The 18,740-nt window shown below is 37.0% G+C and overlaps 1 protein-coding gene across 1 annotated transcript; it reads right to left on the bottom strand.

Moving 5' to 3' along the window:
- Positions 1–3,248: 3,248 nt before the first annotated feature.
- Positions 3,249–15,941, bottom strand: LOC127621208 (extracellular matrix protein 2-like). The gene is made up of 10 exons (XM_052094717.1): positions 15,724–15,941; positions 14,882–15,013; positions 13,560–13,735; positions 12,450–12,999; positions 11,947–12,062; positions 10,346–10,478; positions 8,275–8,432; positions 7,150–7,289; positions 6,570–6,896; positions 3,249–4,938 (listed from the first exon to the last, which is right to left on the bottom strand). The coding sequence occupies exons 1-10, from the start codon at positions 15,863–15,865 to the stop codon at positions 4,758–4,760; spliced, it is 2,055 nt and encodes a 684-aa protein (XP_051950677.1). The 5' UTR covers positions 15,866–15,941; the 3' UTR covers positions 3,249–4,757.
- Positions 15,942–18,740: the final 2,799 nt, after the last annotated feature.

Below are 18,740 nucleotides of genomic sequence, written 5' to 3'. Positions count from 1 at the left end.
TGGTTTTGGGTGAAGAGAGAAAGAGAGAGAGAAAATTAGACAGTGGGAGTGTGTGGGCCACCAAAATACCATAGTTACAGTTATTTTTATACCTTTAAGACTCTCTCATTTATTTACAGATGACAAAATGATGCCATCGTTTTTAAGCTATTATCAAATATCCGGGACACGTGGTTTAATTTTTAGAACACTTACTGGCAGTCTCATCAATTGATTGACTGGCAGTCAATCAATCTGTGCCTCTCAACAACAACAACAACAACTTACATTTATATAGTGCTTTTCTCAAACTCAAAGCGCTTTACATAGTATGGGGGAATCTCCTCAACCACCACCACCAGTGTGCAGCATCCACCTGGATGATGCGACGGCAGCCATAGTGCACCAGAACGCCCACCACACACCAGCTATTGGTGGAGAGGAGATGGTAGAGTGATGTAGCCAATTCAGGGATGGAGATTATTAGGAGGCCATGATAGATAGGGGCCAATGGGGGAATTTGGCTAGGACACCAGGGTTAAACCCCTACTCTTTACAAGAAAGTGCCCTAGGGATTTTTAATGACCAGAGAGTCAAGACCTCGGTTTAACGTCCCATCCGAAAGACGGTGCTTTTTTACAGTATAGTGTCCCCATCACTATACTGGGGCATTAGGACCCACACAGACCATAGGGTGAGCATCCCCTGCTGGCCTCCCTAATACCACTTCCAGCAGCAACCTTGGTTTTCCCCAGGAGGTCTCCCATCCAGGTACTGGCCAGGCTCAACCCTGCTTAGCTTTAGTGGGCAACCAGGCAATAGCTGCAGGGTGATATGGCATATGGCATATATCTTATAGTTGAATGATGCTCGTGTGTTTATGTCCTATACAATCAAAATATATCTCTGGATTCTTATTAAGCTTTGTTGCCAATCTTCTCCCTCAAATTGGATCATTTTTATCAATAACATTAAACGATCATGTTAACAGGCATATTGTTTACTATTGTCTTATGGCATTGCCTTGTGCCTTGTGGTCCCATTCACTTCCATTCTTAGTGCCTCAATGTAACCTAGATTTTTGTAATCCCACTCATGTAATTACAGCTCAAATATTACATACGTTTTAACAGAAGATTTAAGTGCTTTTATAAAATAACAAGTTTCACATTTCTGCCTTTTAACCCTCCAAAAATTGGCCCATTCACTTCTATTGTAAATGCCTCACGGTAACCTTGATATTTGCTTTTTTAAAGAAAAGTGGGGACAAGTCGAAAGTCATTTTTGTGGTAATCTACATTATGCCACAAATGCTGTCAACTGAGCTCAACTTGTAGTGAACCCAGAACATTCCTTTAGGTCGAAACTACAGTAATTTTGGGTTGAAAAAACATTGCCTGAATGTTTAAAAAGAGAAAATATTTCCATCAAACTTAATTGAGTCATCTATAACAAAATGTGCATATTTTCAATTAAAAATAATGTATTCAATTAGACTTTCATATTTAAAAGTCAGGTTAATGGAAATTTGTCATACAATTTAAATATGTAAATCTTAATAATAAGACTGAATTATTATTTTATTTTATTTTTAAGTTTGAGGGTTATATAGGCCTTACAGACATACAGGTAGGTAGATAGACAGATTTAAAAGTTTGGTCTTGGGTTAGGTATTTTGAAAAAAGCCTCATTTAAGTTTGTACAATACAAAAGTGTCATTAGTATGCTGTGGGAGGATAGCTGGTACTTTGAAAAATAGACTTGTGTTATATTTACTGAAATGTGGCTTGATTGTATGACACAGTAAATGCCAAAGTGAATACATCTCTTGCCACAGACTTCCAGGTTCTCCCACTAGACTGATGTTACTCAGGGATATGCTCTTTTAATATAAGGAAGTCTTTCTTCATGGATTAGGACACTGTCCACACCCTGGAACTGAAGAACAGTCACAGAAATATATACATCAACAGGGAATCAATGTAGGGACGGCCCAAAGAAAACATATCTGGGCCTGCTGTAAAGTAGCAAAAGAAGCATTTGTGGCAGTGAGTTACCACTTTAAAAGAAGAGTTGCTCTGGATGGAAATAGAGCAACCAGACAGTTCCACTGCCCACTGTTTTTTTTTTTTCATAACACAGAATAATGAAATTGCAAATGTGTCTAATTGCTCTGTGCTATTTGCATCTGTTATGACGTGGTTTATTTACATATTGACATGCTTTGATACTATGCTTATATTGCAAAGTCATTAAAATAATAATTATCGATGTGATGCTTACATTGCAAATACATTTAAATAAGCATTACTGATGTACAGAGTTACATACACTAAATAGCCTAAAGTTTGTGGATACCTGCTTTTAATTAACATATTAGGTTATTACATTAATTCTAGTGAAGACAAATCGGATGCTACAGCAAACACTGGCTGTGTGCCTCCAACTTTGGGGTGGGCTCTTTCTGTTACAGTATGACAATGCACATGTGCACAAAGCGATGTACATAAAGAATTAACATAGGGAGTCTTGACCAGATTTATAGAGTCAAAAGGCACTCATTCCTTGAAATCTCATTACTAAAATAATGTCTGCATGCTATACAAACCTTTAGTCATTATTGTGTTTGCATGTGTAATTAGTTATGTACAATTATTATATTGTATTTGTTTGGAGAGGCTTTTGGACACATGGAGACATTTTTGGACACTATGATAAATTATTTTTAAAATTCTATAACTTTCAATATCAATACAAACTTTCTCAGTTACAGTTGATATGACTGAGAACAAAACTAAATATATTTTTGGAGCCACTTTATTGACACCCAAAGATACAGTATATATAATGTCAAATCAGAAAAATAAGACAAAAAGTGATTTTTCAGCAGTTTCTTAGACTCTCAGAATGTATCCTAATCTATATTATACATTTTTTTAAGTTCTTCACAATGATACCAAACACTTGACACTCCTTAGTTAAGTTTTTTTTTTGTTAAGTTTTAAGCCTTTACTTTTTGGTGTGCCATTGAAACAGGATACTTTTAAAAACACCTTTAGAGATTAAAGCGTTAATGTCAACTTTGAAGTTTGTGTGTGTGTTGATTTTTGCATATTTATATATATTTTTTTTTTTAATTTTTCAAAATTACTGTGAGATTAAACAATACTTTTCCACATTATCCAGAGCGGCTAAGCATTGGCCAACACGAGGTTGCCTCCAGTGTATATGGAGACAGAGCAAAGAAAACAAATCAGTCTGAATCCAGATGAATGCTCTCAACTTTATTGTAGTTTGTGACAGAGAGAGAATACAGAACAGACAACACACAGTGTCAAAAATAAAGACAAAAAGTAAAAAACTACAGCTCAAAATGGTGTTGAAAAGAAATGACATGGCCAGAATCCTGAAACAAAACAGCATATACTGAAAGTGAGAGGTGTTGTAATAAGCTGTGTAGTTGCAAGGACAGTATTACAAGAACAGTATGTAATATATTGCGGTTTAATAAAAAAAACAAAATGAAAAATAAAATAGGATAATACTGATATACTGTATAAAGTGAACTATTACATATACTTTGAAGGAACAGAACAGGCATTCTTGCCCATGCAAGTTTGAGTTATAAAAGAGTGAAAAATGGCAGATGAATTGGATGGAGTAAAACAAACCAAAACAACATACAGTAGGCCACATACAGATAATAAAATACATGAAATAAAAAAGGCAGAAAGGCAGAGAGCATTTTCTGATTGGCTCAGTTTTCAGAATGACAAAAAAGTTCAACTCTTGTTTGCTGTTCAAAGATCCTAAAGCCAGTCGCGCACCAGATGTGAAGCGCCATGCCTCGGGTAGGACAAGACACATATATCTCAGTCAATGTGGAGCAGGTGCCTGTCCAAAGTTGTAAATCTAGTCACCCTAAAAGTCACCCTAAACCCAAAAGTTACAAAGGTTTTTGTACTTTTTTAGGAAAGAACAAATTGGCATTGATGAGTTTGCAGGTTAGTATGAAACTAATGTGCAAACTGAACTATTTGAAATGGCGATCTATTATGCAATTTCTCTATACGTAGCCTTGAATAGCGGTCAAACCACAAAAACGCATACTTGTGACTGAAAATACATTGTGTAAGCAATATGAAAGACACAAATACACAATATATCATCCAGTCATTACTAGAGTAAATAATCTATGACCTTTGATAATGATTTGGGTCGAATTTAATGGAAAACTATGTGAGTGGCGCTCTGTGGCGCTGCAGAATTTTGAGCAGCCGTCTCTGGAGTCGTAGCTGTGCACCGCCGACAGTGTGCGTGCCTTCATAGAAAACAATTGCTTCGAATTTTAGAATGCGCAGTGTTGTCCGACAGACACGTCCAGTGTGCAACCCCCTTAAGGCTCTCAGAGACAGGTGTGATTTCTCTTGACACAATGTTCCTTCTCAGGAAGTAGAGAAATGTTATGCATGTTATTTAAAAAATAAAAAGACTTTCAGCACACTTAAAGCATAAATCACAACCATGTGCTTGTCTGTTTCCCATGGAGACAAATCAGACATAGAAGACACTGTCTGAGGACATCCGTAAAACAATTTACACAAGAAAACAAAATAAAGGCCTCTAATATAAAATAGGTCCTGCATTTGTATTTTCACATCATTTTACATAAAGCTCTGCATTATGACTATTAAAATAAGGCAAAACATAATCCAAGCTCAGTACTCCTGCTGTGAGATGCTATATAAACATGGACCACATGGAGCTTAATGAAGGTCTCACTCCTGGTGCTCTTCGTATCTCTGGGGCCGCAGAATAACACTGTGGTAGGTCTTGATGCAGGAGAAGGCAGTGGATGGAATGAGGCGGTGGTCGATCAGGTTGTGCTCCAGGTGAACAGACACCAGTGGAGAGTCATCACGGGCAGTACTGTCACACAGCGAGTTTATAGTGACATAGCTGCAGGGAGAAGATCAGTTTAAGAAACAGGGCACATTTTCCATATAGACCCATGAAAAAAACAACTACATTTTGTGGGGTTTTTTAATCCATGTCTGTTAGCTTTAAAGCTAATCTATATGCTAGTGTATGCCTAAAATATGACAAAGTTAACTTTAAGCACATAAATAGAACGTTCAAAAGTAAGAATGGTACACAAAAATAAACACCTCTTTGTCTGAACTTGATTCAGTGTTTGAAATTAGATTTCTTAACTTTGAAATTACTATGAAATCTAAACACACACTTTGTGAAGAAAGAACAAAAAGTAGATTAGCCAATGTAGCTCAAATTAATCTCTATTATTTTGTTATGTACTAACTAGTAAAAGTTAATGTCAGCATGCTAAAAACATGCTGGTTGGAAGCACTACGGAGTGTAATTTAGTAACTATGCTATGGTTAGCACAACATTAGCTCAAAGAAGTGAGCAATCAATTTCATGTGCAACACATACTGGTCCTCAATGTTAGCTCAAAAACAGAAATCTCAACATAACAAAACAAATCTAACAAGTATCCCCTTTATATTCATCTTGCACATAAAACATAAAAGTACTCTTAATTTGAACATTTTCTCTTCCTACAGTGTCCCATTCAAAGCAGGCTGGGAAATGGAAATCCCCTGCCCAGTTACATCAATGCTACATTAACACCACAAAAAGTTTTCAAGAAGTCCCAGCTCAAATGGATTAAGTAAACTTCCATTTACAAATTTTAATGGATGAGCAATTCCAGCGTTACGGACATGACATTTGCAGTGAAACATAGGGACCTAATAAATGTGGCTCTTTTAAAATCAATCAAAAAACACTTTTATGACAAAATGAGTGTATATATGTCTTATACATCTATATACATTATATAGTATAATTATACATTATAATCTTTGTGTCTTTATGGAAAATGATTATATGGAAAATGATTATTGTTATAAACAAAGTGAAAATAAAGAGTCCTTTGACCCCTCTTTGGTAACCATGAAAATGTTGTAAATATAGAAAACGTTGCTTTAACAATGGAGCACTCCTCATAAGAGGTGGATAAACAATGCAATTTCTTAATAGTTCATAACTCTGACGCAACTAAAGTCTAATTCAAAATGATGTACAGTCCCTATGATATTTCCCACCCAAACTTCCTGTTTTAATTAGACATGTTAACACAGGAAAGAAAACTGGGCTCTTTAAAGACCCAATGGAAACCCCATTGTGGCTTTTTGTCCATGTAAGCTTTGAATCCATGCTAGTGTACTCCTAAAAGTACAGTAGACAAAATCTTTAGCAGATACACAATTTATAAATTTACAGTCTGTCTCTTTCAGCAGAATGAACCAAAATATTAAATGACATCATATCCTGCCAATAACATGCTCTAGAGAATTTCCTCTCCCCTTAATACCACCTGCCACACTTTTGCTAACAATAGCAAGTAGCAAAACAAATGCACCAGCCATGCAACTGCCTTTGAGATGAATGCTAACTAGTCAAATGAGAGTCAACCCATTTCATAGGTCTACTCTGATGGCTGTGCAACACAAATGTTGATTATATACTACCCTGATTTGGTTGACTGGGAGTCTGAATTCACTAACCTGATGAAATTGTGGTTGAGTCTCAGATGCTGCAGAGCCTTTAACTGTAAAATGCCTCGTGGAATGGACCTGAGGTGGTTATGATCCAACAGAAGTTCGGTCAGTGAGTTGTACAGGCCCAGGAAGGACACCTCATTTATCCCATCTTCACGCAGCCGGTTGTAAGACAGGTGTAGGGAGTCCACACCAGGCCGCATGTGGCCAAACACATAGCCAGGGATGCGCTCAATCTGGTTGTGATGCAAGTTGAGTTGCCTCAGGCCAACCGGCAAGAAAGAGGGTACCTGAACTAGCTTATTGTGGGAAAGGTCCAAATACTCCAATTTTCTGTGATAAAGACAGGTATAAACATCCTAAAAAGTCGTTTTTAAATGTATTTATATCTTAAAACAGAAATATTTCTGAAAGTGAATGTATTGAATCAATATTTATATCTAGTATAAATATGGATATCTAGTTTTAGGTTGAATATAATTAATCTCTTCATGCATTACAGTAACTGTCCACAAGGTGGCATGTAACAGCAGACAGAGAGACAGATAGAGCAAGAGTTTAATGCAAATGTATTTTCGAAACTCACAATAAGTGAATCCATGCTCTTGGATCAATGCGGTCCTCTCTGATTCGATTATGGCTGAGGTTCAGGACTCTCAGGTTTGTGGTCTTGATGAGAAGCCCTGAATGCACAACCTCTATCTTATTGTCTGATAGGTGCAGCTCCTGAACAAGTACAGGTGCGTTAAGTTCAATGTCAACGATACTCTGAAGGGGTGGATGCCTGAATCACCACCCCCTGTTCTTCAATGCACACATACACATACATACCCTTTGAGTGAATTAAATCTAAACTGATCAGCATTTAACCTAATGTGATTAATTGATTAACTAATCAGTATTCTTATGAGTTAATTATGTATACAACATTATAACACATATTATTGTGAGCAAATTATTCATTATTGTAGTCTCTTAATTTATGTTCTCTGTGGTTTCATGCAGTTCCATATCTGTCTCTAAGTGCCTTCATGACCCAACAACATACATTTGATTATGAATGTGTCTGCCAATTTAACAATACTACTGCATCAGCTCTCCTGAGAGGAAGTACAGTTATCTCTATGCTTTATCTCTATGTTCCAACAGGATAAGGCCAGTATCCAACAGAAGGTTTGTAGTATACAACCTTGAATAGCTATGTGTGTGTGTTTCAAGTATTTCTGTTTCAGGAGTCTAGTGGAGTTAGAATAGCAGCCTAGAAGTGGATCACTGTACATCAGAGACCTATGGATGACCATAAAGGGAGGACTGTCGTTGGCCTACGACCCGACTCTGATGAGCCTATAGAGAACTAAAGCGTCATGCGATAAATAGTCAATGAGATAAACGACGTACAAGATGACCATGTTCAGAAGTGTTCCACTGTTCCACTGTCAATGCTTGTAACATATCAGAATCCTAGAAGACTATAGCACTGACTCAACTTGATGCTGTATCTGACTATAATTATTAATAATAATTTTTTGACTGAGTTCAGTTCATAATTTTGCATGGGTTTCTCCTCTCTACGAACTCAAGAGGCTTTTGTATGAATGACTACAATTTGATTTTGCAAACAACTTTAAGTAAACTTCAACTAATTGATTGAAACCTCGAATCCTGGTCTTCATTACAAACCTACGGGGCCCAAGCTGTGTCCTGTACTGACCTGTACTGAAACAGGCAGACCTGAGGGAATAGCCCTGAACTTATTGTCATCAAGTCTGAGGTAAATCAGCCGCTTCATAGGCCTAAAAGCCAAAGGAGAGACATTTCCATCATGGAAATGATTATCCTCTAACTCCAGTGTCAGCAGCTGTGACAAACCTGAGGCAAGAATTACACATTAGATTTAGTTACAAGAAAATGGCATTCACATGTATTCCTAGGGTATCAATCTATCTGTTTCCAGCATCAGCCATATTTGTTTCCTAATGGTTGAGGATCTGGCATCATGATCCAAAAGCTGCAGATTCAGTTCTAGATTAAGGTAAAATCTGGAGTCACTGTGATCACAACAATTAATACCAACCCTGTAGGTAATGTACCATAAAGTTATCTTTATGAAAAACATCTAATATATTAAGATTTATTTGAAACTAGCACAGCTACAGCTGTGGCCAAAAGTATTGGCAGTGACATCCATTTTGTTTTTTGCAAAGTTTCCTGCTTCAGTATTTGTAGATAATTGTTTAACATGTTTCTATGGTATACTAGAACAATAAGCATTTCATAAATTTTAAAGGCTTTTATTGGCAAAAACATTCAATATATGCAAAGAGTCAATATTTACAGTGCTGAACCTTGTTCTTCATAACCTCTGCAATTCACTCTGGCATGCTGGATATCAGCTTCTGGGCCAAATCCTGACTGATGGCGATCCATTCTTGCCTTATTAGTGCTCAGAGTTGATCACAGTTTGTGGGCTTCTGCTTGTCCACTCTCCTTTCGAGGATTGACCACAGGTTCTCAATGGGATTAAGATCCGGGGAGTTGCCTGGCCACATATCCAAAATTTCAATGTAATGATCTCCGAGCCACATCATTATTACTCTTGCCTGGTGACATGGTGCTCCATCATGCTGAAAAATGCACAGATTGTCACCAAATTGCTCCTGGATCTTTGGGAGAAGTTGCTCTTGCAGGACGTTTTGATACCTTTCTTTATTCAGGGCAGTGTTTTGGGAAGACTTGTGAGAGAGCCCACTCCTTTGGATGAAAGGCAACCCCACACTTGGATGGTCTCAGGATGCTTCACTGCTGGCACGACACAGGACTCATGGTAGCGTTCACCTTTTCTTCTCCGGGCTATTGATTTTCCAGATGTCACAAACAGTTGGAAGGTGGCTTCAGAGAAAGTAACACCAGTCTCCTGCTGTCCAATCCTTGTACTTCCTGTAGAATTTCAGTCTGTTCTTGTGGTTTTTCTTGGATAGAAGTGGCTTCTTTGTTGCCCTTCTTGACACCAGGCCATTGTCCGAAAGTCTTTGCCTCACTGTGTGTGCAGATGCACTCAAACCAACCTGCTGCCAATTTTAAGAAAGCTCTGCACTGGTGGTGACACGATTCCATAGCTCACTCCTCAGGAGGAGACAGTCCTGGCGCTGACACTCTGGGATGTCCTGAAGCCTTCTTTACTGCAGTTGATGCAAAGCAATGATGGCTGCATGTCTTTCTTTGGAGGTAACCATTGTGAACAAGAACACAATGATTGGAAGCACTTCTTCCCTCATTTTATAGCAAACAGTCTGCCCTTATAATCCAATCAGAATAATAGTGATTTCACCTGACTAGTACTCGTTCACTTTCCCAGGTGCTGCTGATATGATTAGTGAAATTATGTTAGCTGGTCATTTTGTGACAGGGCCAAAAAAACAGTGAAATTTGGGCTTTTGTGATAAAGTTAATTTTTTTGGCCAATGAAGCTTTTTGTAATTATTTAAAATGCATCTGATCACTCTGCACAATAATTTAGAAACAATATGAATCAACACCACAACAACTGAAGCAGAAAACTTTGCGAAACACAAAAGTTATGTCACTGTCAATACTTTTGGCCATGGCTGTATGTAGAAATATGCTTAGCGGTCAATATGCAATAATATTTGCCCACAGATTTGACCAATTGATCAGAATGAAGTATTCCAGAGATGACACACCAGAGAGGAGAATATTTCTGACTTTTAACTGTACTTAAGCTTTTAACAGAATGTTTAAAGAGATTGTAATTGTGCGTTTACCCTTAAAGTTGTGAGGTGTGAGACCGCTGAGCTTATTATCATTGATCTTCAGCTCTACCAGGGAGGGAGGGAGAGCCGGCACTTTAGTGAAGTTGTTTCCATCAAGGTTCAACCTCCGGAGCTTTGTCAAGTTCTGCAATAGGTGAGAAGATACTCATAACACTGCCAAAGCCAGACTAAACAAACCTCAATGCTTGCTATCGATGCCAAGTTACACAACACATATCTTCACCGTTCATCTGGCATGAGGCAATAGACATTTCCCGGTCAAGCAACCGTACATAAGTAAACACAGATATGTGCTGCAAACATGTAAAAATAACACTGTTTGGCACTGTTCTGCAAATTCTGTTCTTGGCGCCCAGGAGGTATAGCACACAGGTTAAAAAACATCAGCTTCTTGCTAAATATCAGCATGCCCTACGAGGCACCACAAGGTCTAATAACTCTACCATTGTAACACATGACATTAGAAAGGATTTTTCTCAGATTTTACCTTTACATGCTTATCAGTCTATTATTTAAGCCAAACGTACCCATTTATGTTTAAAAGCAGAACAGATGAAATGTACAATTTTACCTAAAAAATAAAGATTCTTTGTCATTTACTCTCCCTCATGTTGTTCGAAACCTGTACAAGTTTCTTTCTTCAGTGGAACACAAAGGATATGATTTAGCAGAACTTAAGAAAGGACTGACAACCTCACTTTCACTGTATGGAAAACATTAAAGTGCAATGAAAGTGAATGGGGACTGACATTAACATTTTGTGTTCTACTCAAGAAAGGAAGGTTGAGTAAATGATTTTTAGGCGAACTATCATATTAAAGGAATAGTTAATCCAAAAATGAAAATTCTATCATCATTTTCAAACCCTCATGCTATTTCAGATGTGTATGACTTTCTTTTTTCTGCTGAACAGAAAGTGAAGATTTTAAGAAGGATTTATTAATTCTGTTGATCCATGCAATGCAAGTCAGTGGATAACAAAACTTTGAAGGTCCAAAAGCACATTAAGGCAGCATAAAAGTATTTCATATGACTCCAGTGGTTAAATCCATATCTTCAGAAGCGATATGATAGGTGTGGGTGAGAAACATATCAATATTCAAGTCCTTTTGTACTATCAATATCCACATTCACTTTCACATTCTTCTTCTTTTGTTTTTAGTAAATTACATTCTTCATGCATATCACCACCTGCTGGGCTGGGAGGAGAATGTAAAGTAAAAAAGGACTTAAATATTGATCTTTTTCTCACCCACACCTATCATATCACTTCTGAAGACATGGATTAAACCACTGGAATCTAATGGATTACTTTTATATGCTTTCTGGAGCTTCAAACTTTTGGTACCAATTGACCTACAGAGCTGAAATGTTCTTCTAAAAATCTTAATTTATGTTCTGCAGAAGAAAAGAAAGTCATACACATCTGGGATGGCATGAGGGTGAGTAAATGATAAGAGAATTGTAATTTTTTTGGTGAACTATCCCTTTAAGAATAAAACGTATTATGATTGTAACTTATACTGATTACTTAGCATGATCTAGTAGAATTGAAACACATTTGCTACTTAGTTTCCCTGATGGAACCTCACCAAAAACACATTAAGTCCCAGAGAGAAGTCATCCAGTTTGTTCTTGCTGAGGTCAAGCCACTCGAGGTTGGGAAGACCTGCAAGAGCATGTGCTGGGATCTTGCTGATTTTGTTATCTGCAAAATACAAAGAAGTCAAGCATAATTGTCCACATTTTCTGGATCACAGTAAGGTCTGTTTACATTGAAGTCTTCTGAGATGTCTCATAAGACCTCAGTAGCATTGCACCCCCACTTCAAGTTCAATAAACAAATGTTTGCAGACATATTTTTCACCAATGATTAATTTATTCTGCAGCCGAAAATGTCAGATAATGGGGTAACAAACAACAAATCAGTAGGAACCAGTCAGGACTGGTATTGAAATTCATACTGATCCAAATTATCTTTTTATCAGGGATGTTTTATTCTACAATACTCATATAAAGGGATCTGAATTGTGTAAAACATGAAAACATCTTTATTATTGACCCACATGAGCAAGGTGAACTTCTCTCACCTCACCTGTTAGAAACAAACTCCTGACCCCAGGATCTCTGATGATGGGCATTTGGGTAATGCCAGTGTTTCCACAAGCAATCATAGACTCTGAAAGCAGGCAGCCTGCTGGAAGAGACTTTATATGAACAGAGGTACGGATGACTGGACGGTCAATACCTCGATCCATAGGTCGCCTACTGGGGGCTTGCAGTGGCCTTCCATTGGGCAGGATAACAGATCTTCTGGTGGGACGAGCATAGGGCTGTTCGATTCTTGGTAGGACTGGTTTGTGTGTGGGCGACATAAAGCGTCTTTCGATTTTTACAGGGCGAACAGCACATCTGAAAACAGATATGTTGCTGTTATCATCGTCATCATCATCATCGTTGTCACTGTCATCCTCAAGACAGTCATCATCATCATAGTCATAGATATCAAAATGGTCTTTTCTCATAAACTTTGGTCCTGTGGGCACTGCAGGGGTCTTAGTGAATTTTCCAATGTCAGGCCTAAGGACCACCTCCTGATTTGTTTTCAGAGGGGTCACCTGTTTCTTAGGGACATTTGGGGATGGCTGAAAAGACAAATTAATTGTTTAAGAACACTTAAATGGTAGGCAAAATGTAAAAATGCAACAATACCTTCTCCATAGGTAAATATGTACAATCGGCAAGTCACATATGATATATACTGTAGATCGGTGGTTCTCAACTGGTGGGGAGTATCATGACCTAATAGGGGGTTGCAGGTTTGTTCTAAAAGTGTTGCGAACAGCAGCAGAAAAACAATGCTAAATGCGTGTAATTTGATTACACTCTAAATAACAAAGTGAAACTAACCATATAACGTCAGAATCAAAGATCTTTCATCCAATCAAACTCCATCAAAATGGTATTTTGGTGCAAAATTCATCTGAAATTTGGTATAGGCTAACCAAATTGGGTTGATGCCAACATGGACAGGTTGTATGACGTCCTCGAGAAGACGTCCTTTAAGAAAATGTTTGTTTAATTTTGTACAGGCAGGCTCTTGATGTTCAATGTAAAATCCGGGATCTGAAGCAAAACCAGTTGAGACTCACAGATGTAGTTTGCTTACAGATATCACATTTAAAATTACAGTGCATATACATACTTTTTCCGCTTGGGTGACCACCATTTTGTTCCTCTTGGACTTCAGCAGAACCTCTTGGACCTCCAGAACCTCTTTTCCCACAGGTGGTTTGCCATTTCCTTTCAGTCTGTGTTGGCTCTTTTTCTCCACATGCATTGGGTTGGACTCACTGGCCACAAACTTCTGGGTGGGTGAAGCTAGACATAGTTTTGCAAACAGAAAATCGGTACCCACTACCAGGCAACCCACTCCCTAATGGCATCATTCCCAGCACTGCATTGTGCCACATTAAGAGCCAATGATTTGCATAATTCCCTGTTTGCGTCACCACAGGGATGCCCACTGTCCTCTTCAGCTCTTACTAGAATTTATTAATCCAATTATTCTGGTAGTGGCAACCCAATGATGTAATCAACAATAAGAATTAAACATATTGTATGAAGAAATACAAAATGTACAGTGTGGTCCAAAATTCTGAGACAAACATTTTTCTATTTTGAATATTTTTCCAATTTAACAGACATATTTTAAATTATATTATCAACATAACAATTTGCGTGAAAGAATTTGTTAGTACCGTAATTTAGTATGTTTCCCTTTTGCTTGCATGCACTTGAGCTGGCATAGGCTCCACAAGTTTGTGCAAAAACGTTTAGTTTAGATATCCAGCATGATCTAAAAATGTTTCAAAGAGCATCTTGTGTTCGTGAGTTGAAGCAAGGAAATGGTGTAATAGTGTAAACATCATTGTCACAAATTTGCTTGCATTGAAATGGTGACCAAGAAATAGTACAGAATCTTAAAGTGATAGTTCACCCAAAAATGAGCTGTGATGTCATAATTTAATCAACCTCATGCTGTTCCAAACCTGTATGACTTTTGTGGAACACAAAAACACAATGTTAGGCAGAATGCTCAGTCTCAGTCACCTAAGACTACAAGATTAAAAAATTCTGCCATCTTTGTTCATCGTAAGAATGAAAGACATACGAGTTTGGAATGATGGTGAGTAAATGAAGACAGAATTTTAATTTTTTGGGTGAAATACCCTTTTATATAACATAAAATGTTCTTCATTTTATGTCCTAACATTTTATTTTTTTTACAATTTTCAAAATCCAAAAACATTCTGATGGCTTTCAGGTTCAAATAATAAAAAAAGAAAAGAAAAGATCCCAATGTGGTCTCAGACTTTTGGACCCCACTGTAGATGGAATGAAGTAAGTCAGTCATGTTTACTCTTCTGAAGGTGTCTAGACTTATTTCTGCCAAAAAAAAAAAAAAAATGATATGAATCAAGGAAAGCTGTGAATGCTGGCAGAGAGAAGTGATGGTTCCCTAACCTCTGGCTTGACAGGGGATGGTTCTGCAGATCACTGCTCCATCTTTACACTGGCATACACTGCAGGGCTCCGGAGACCAGACAGCCCCTTCAAACAGAGAGATTCCGTTCACCAAGCACTGGCTGCTGAGCTCTGGCATGTATGCACACACATACACAGACCTTCAGTATTAAGCATATACACCATTCGTCTTATAGCTCTAACGATCATGATTCAGTCTAAACACTTGATGGGGGTTCTTCCACAATCACTATTACACAATAACAGCCATTTAAGGCAGTAAAAGTAAAGTGTTAAAGTTTTAGGTAAGTTTAGGTTTTAGGCTTTGATTCTGTTTAAATTAAATGCTGCATTAGAGCTGATTTGCCATTATCATGACACTCGATATGCATCAAGTGTACAGTGCAAAGGTGACTATAAATGGTTAAAAATGGTTAAAAATATGTAATGGAGACCAGACCCATCAAAATTAAGTATGCAAATAGAGGAAAAAAGACCAATCATAATTTATAGTACGATTTTGTAATTGACCTCAGTAACATTTTATCAGTGTAAGTCAATTTTCAATCTTTAATTAAAATTTTCTTAAAAAGTAGTCTATTAAACTCACAAAAACATTTAAGGCTAAAATTGGCTGCAAAAAAGGTTTCACTTGAGTCTATACATTAAAAGGTTTAGGCTAAATTAATTGCAGAAGTTTATTATTTAGGGTTAAGGGTTTAGAACAAGAATACAGTCCTACTTTTCAAATACTGAGTATTGAAATATTGAAAGTGATGCAAATTAATGACCTTTTTACTTTTAAGATTATATTTATATTAAATATTATAAGCTGTACTCGCCTGGAAGGAAAGGGTTGCCATACTCGGATGCATCCGAAACAGCAGATAACAAATGTCTCTCTCCTCTTCTCTTTACTTGTTTTCCCTCAGTGACTAAAAGTGCTAAACACAAGCACAAACACAAACCTAAAGTCCTGTACATTGTTTGATTAGTCTATGCTGGATCCAGTTCAGATCTGCTTGAGACAGCTATCTCAATAACTCTGATGGCTGAACCCTCTGAAAGGCCAATTATATTCTCTGTCACTGGAAATCATGTACACCCCCTCACCATTCCCTCACAAAAAAAAAAGAAAAAGAAATGCAAAGGTGAGACCAGAGAGTGAGGTAGAAGGAATGGAAAGGAAACAGGGGGAGAGAAGGGAAAAAAGAAAACATTTTCAACAAAATACCTCTTTCATTCAACCCCAAAACCCACCAAACGCCTCTACACTTCCCTCTCAACTAATGCTCAACAGACCCCAGAGCCAAACAAACTATTAGAGAGTTATCGAGGGGAAAAACATTTTCATTGACAGGAATTATTGTTCTGACTTCATTGGATGCACTTCCAATGTGTGGGATCTAAAATTTGATGTGATGAATAAAAGATATCTTTAAGTCTCAATTTACAAGTCACTCATTATAGTCTCTGCACAAGAATGCAACCAAATATTCAATATTGGAGAGGACTAATGGTACATTTGGTCATTGACAAACCCATTTTGACCTATTCTAAAAATGTCCCTCAGTGTCTTAGGTTGGTTACGACCCTGTCCATGCTTCACAGCTAGTCTGATGGACAAACCGAGAAAATATTTGTCTAGCTCTGCATTAGGGAGCCTGTTGATATGAAAGATAGCTTTGTTTGTCCATGGGCCAACAGGCACCACACTCTTGAGAAATTCTTGAAGTTCCATTGCCATTTGCATCCATATTTACCATGTGGCCTCTCCATGTCCAATGCAGCCCATGCATTGTGATTACTTGTTGCTATGGCAACCACTTCATGAAACATGATAATTTATTCTACTTCCTGATTAGTTTCATTATTATTGTTGTAAATGTGAACTAAGACATTTTAATTTTCTTTACAGTAGACAATTATTTCCACTGATGTCACTGTATGTTTACAGCCAGCTTGCATTACTCACCATGTTTACATGCACAAAATTATTGTTAAATATGAATTGAAATTAGGTCATATTCTGATAATGTATCGAAAAGTACATGACTGCGGCCAGGGTTGGGAGGGTTACTTTTGAAATGTAATCCACTACAGATTACAGAATACATGCTGTAAAATATCATTTGTAACGTATTTCGTTAGATTACTCAAGGTAACATATTCTAAATACTTTGGATTACTTCTTCAGCACTAGTAGATTTTTTCACATGTTTTGACTATGAAAACTCTGCCAGTACAGTAAGACAAAATACACATGTTAAAAATACATTCTCTGAAAAACCTAAATATCTTATGCAGTGTTGTTTCTAAAACAAAATAAATCAAATTGATCTTGTTTTAAGGTTTTTAGATATTTATACAGGAAAACGTTACAAAAATTATTATCATGAATATGATTTTTGCCCTAATATCAAAGGTCTTACTAGAAAAAAGATATTATGATCCAACATGAATTTTACTTGATAAAAAAATATGATCGTTCCTGGTAACGTGCATGTAAAATGGCTAGAAATAGCATTTTAGCTTAGCGTAAAGCTGACAATTTACACAAGGTTTATTTTTATTTCTTCTGCTCCAAACTTACTTTAAACTTACTTCTCTGTCTGCTCGTATAAATATAACACATCATAAGAAAGTGTTTCACAACTATTTAAATGCACTTTGGATCGCATCATTTATATGTATAAATGTTTTCCATCTGAAAGGACAAAATATTAAATGTAACAAATGACAATAAAATGCTATATAATCTCTTCAGTAATCTAAATACTTTTTGAATGTAACTGTATTCTAATTACCAATTATTTAAATTGTAACTGTAGTGGAATGCAGTTATACTTTGTATTTTAAATATGTAATGCCGTTACATGTATTCCGTTACTCCCCAACACTGACTGTGGCGATATTTTTCAAAATGATATTATGTGGATCCTTACATATATCACGGCAGTTCTGGGGTGAAATGTCCACTGTGTGGAGCTAAAAGCTAATTAACTTTTCTCCCAAATAGATATCAACAAAACCTTCCTACAATCTCTCTACCATAAACCTAAACCAAGCAAAAGGGTCAGAAAAAGCAAATGTGACATGAAAAACGCAATTGCTGAAGCTACCACGAAAGTTTGTGGTGCCTTTATGACACTTTCGACTAACATGTCGACTTGCATGCTCTTCAGGATTCATTCCTTGATTATTGCAACACTTCAGCTACCATGCAAATTTATTACACTCGAACAAGCTTGTAAATCAGTTGAAAATATAATGCAGATGTTAAAATGCATCGCCTTACAACTCATGCACTATAGTAAAAGTATGTCAAGAGATAGCCTTGTGTGAGGAACAGAGCAAGTATTTGTGCATGGATAATCTGTTGATTTACTTGTTATTTGTGTGGAAGGTAATAGAAGTCATTGTTGTAGCACCTATGTTCACTTCAACAGGAAACTGCCATGATAGGTAGAAAAAGCCACATAAAAATCATCTTGCAAAAATTTAGGTGTAGTAACATGATTCTTTGAGATCAAGCTGCCTAAATGTGTTAGCTCATCTGAAATTACTCGACAAAGCAAATATTCACTGTATATACACTGTATGAACAAATATACAGTGTAACAGAATATTGCAATAGTTTTGGAGCATTTTAAACCTTTTTTTTAGAACGCTATATCAGAAAATGACATGTATGTAAATGTGGTCAGCTATAACACAAGCACTCAAGCCTGACATTATGATATAAGAAATGTTTAGAGTTTGCTGGGACAAATAAACCATTTAGTTCTCCTAAATTATGTTTTCATCTCCCACACTCCAGTTTGGTATAGACTTTATTTATTTTTTTGCCTCCCACACT

The sequence above is a fragment of the Xyrauchen texanus genome, chromosome 27 (genome assembly GCF_025860055.1).
Source record: "Xyrauchen texanus isolate HMW12.3.18 chromosome 27, RBS_HiC_50CHRs, whole genome shotgun sequence".
Classification (NCBI taxonomy): domain Eukaryota; kingdom Metazoa; phylum Chordata; class Actinopteri; order Cypriniformes; family Catostomidae; genus Xyrauchen; species Xyrauchen texanus.
The sequence above is the reverse complement of the archived record's forward strand: the minus strand, read 5'-3'. Positions and strand labels throughout refer to the sequence as shown.

What these genes read in the sequence shown, in the direction of transcription:
- LOC127621208 (XM_052094717.1), bottom strand. Translation starts at nt 15,865, where the DNA reads ATGTACAGGACTTTAGGTTTGTGTTTGTGCTTGTGTTTAGCACTTTTA. An exon ending in TGGGACTTAATGTGTTTTTG is followed by an intron (nt 10,479 to 11,946) that starts GTGAGGTTCCAT and finishes CACCTATTGCAG; the next exon opens with AACTTGACAAAGCTCCGGAG. An exon ending in AGAGCATGGATTCACTTATT is followed by an intron (nt 6,897 to 7,149) that starts GTGAGTTTCGAA and finishes TCTTTATCACAG; the next exon opens with AAAATTGGAGTATTTGGACC.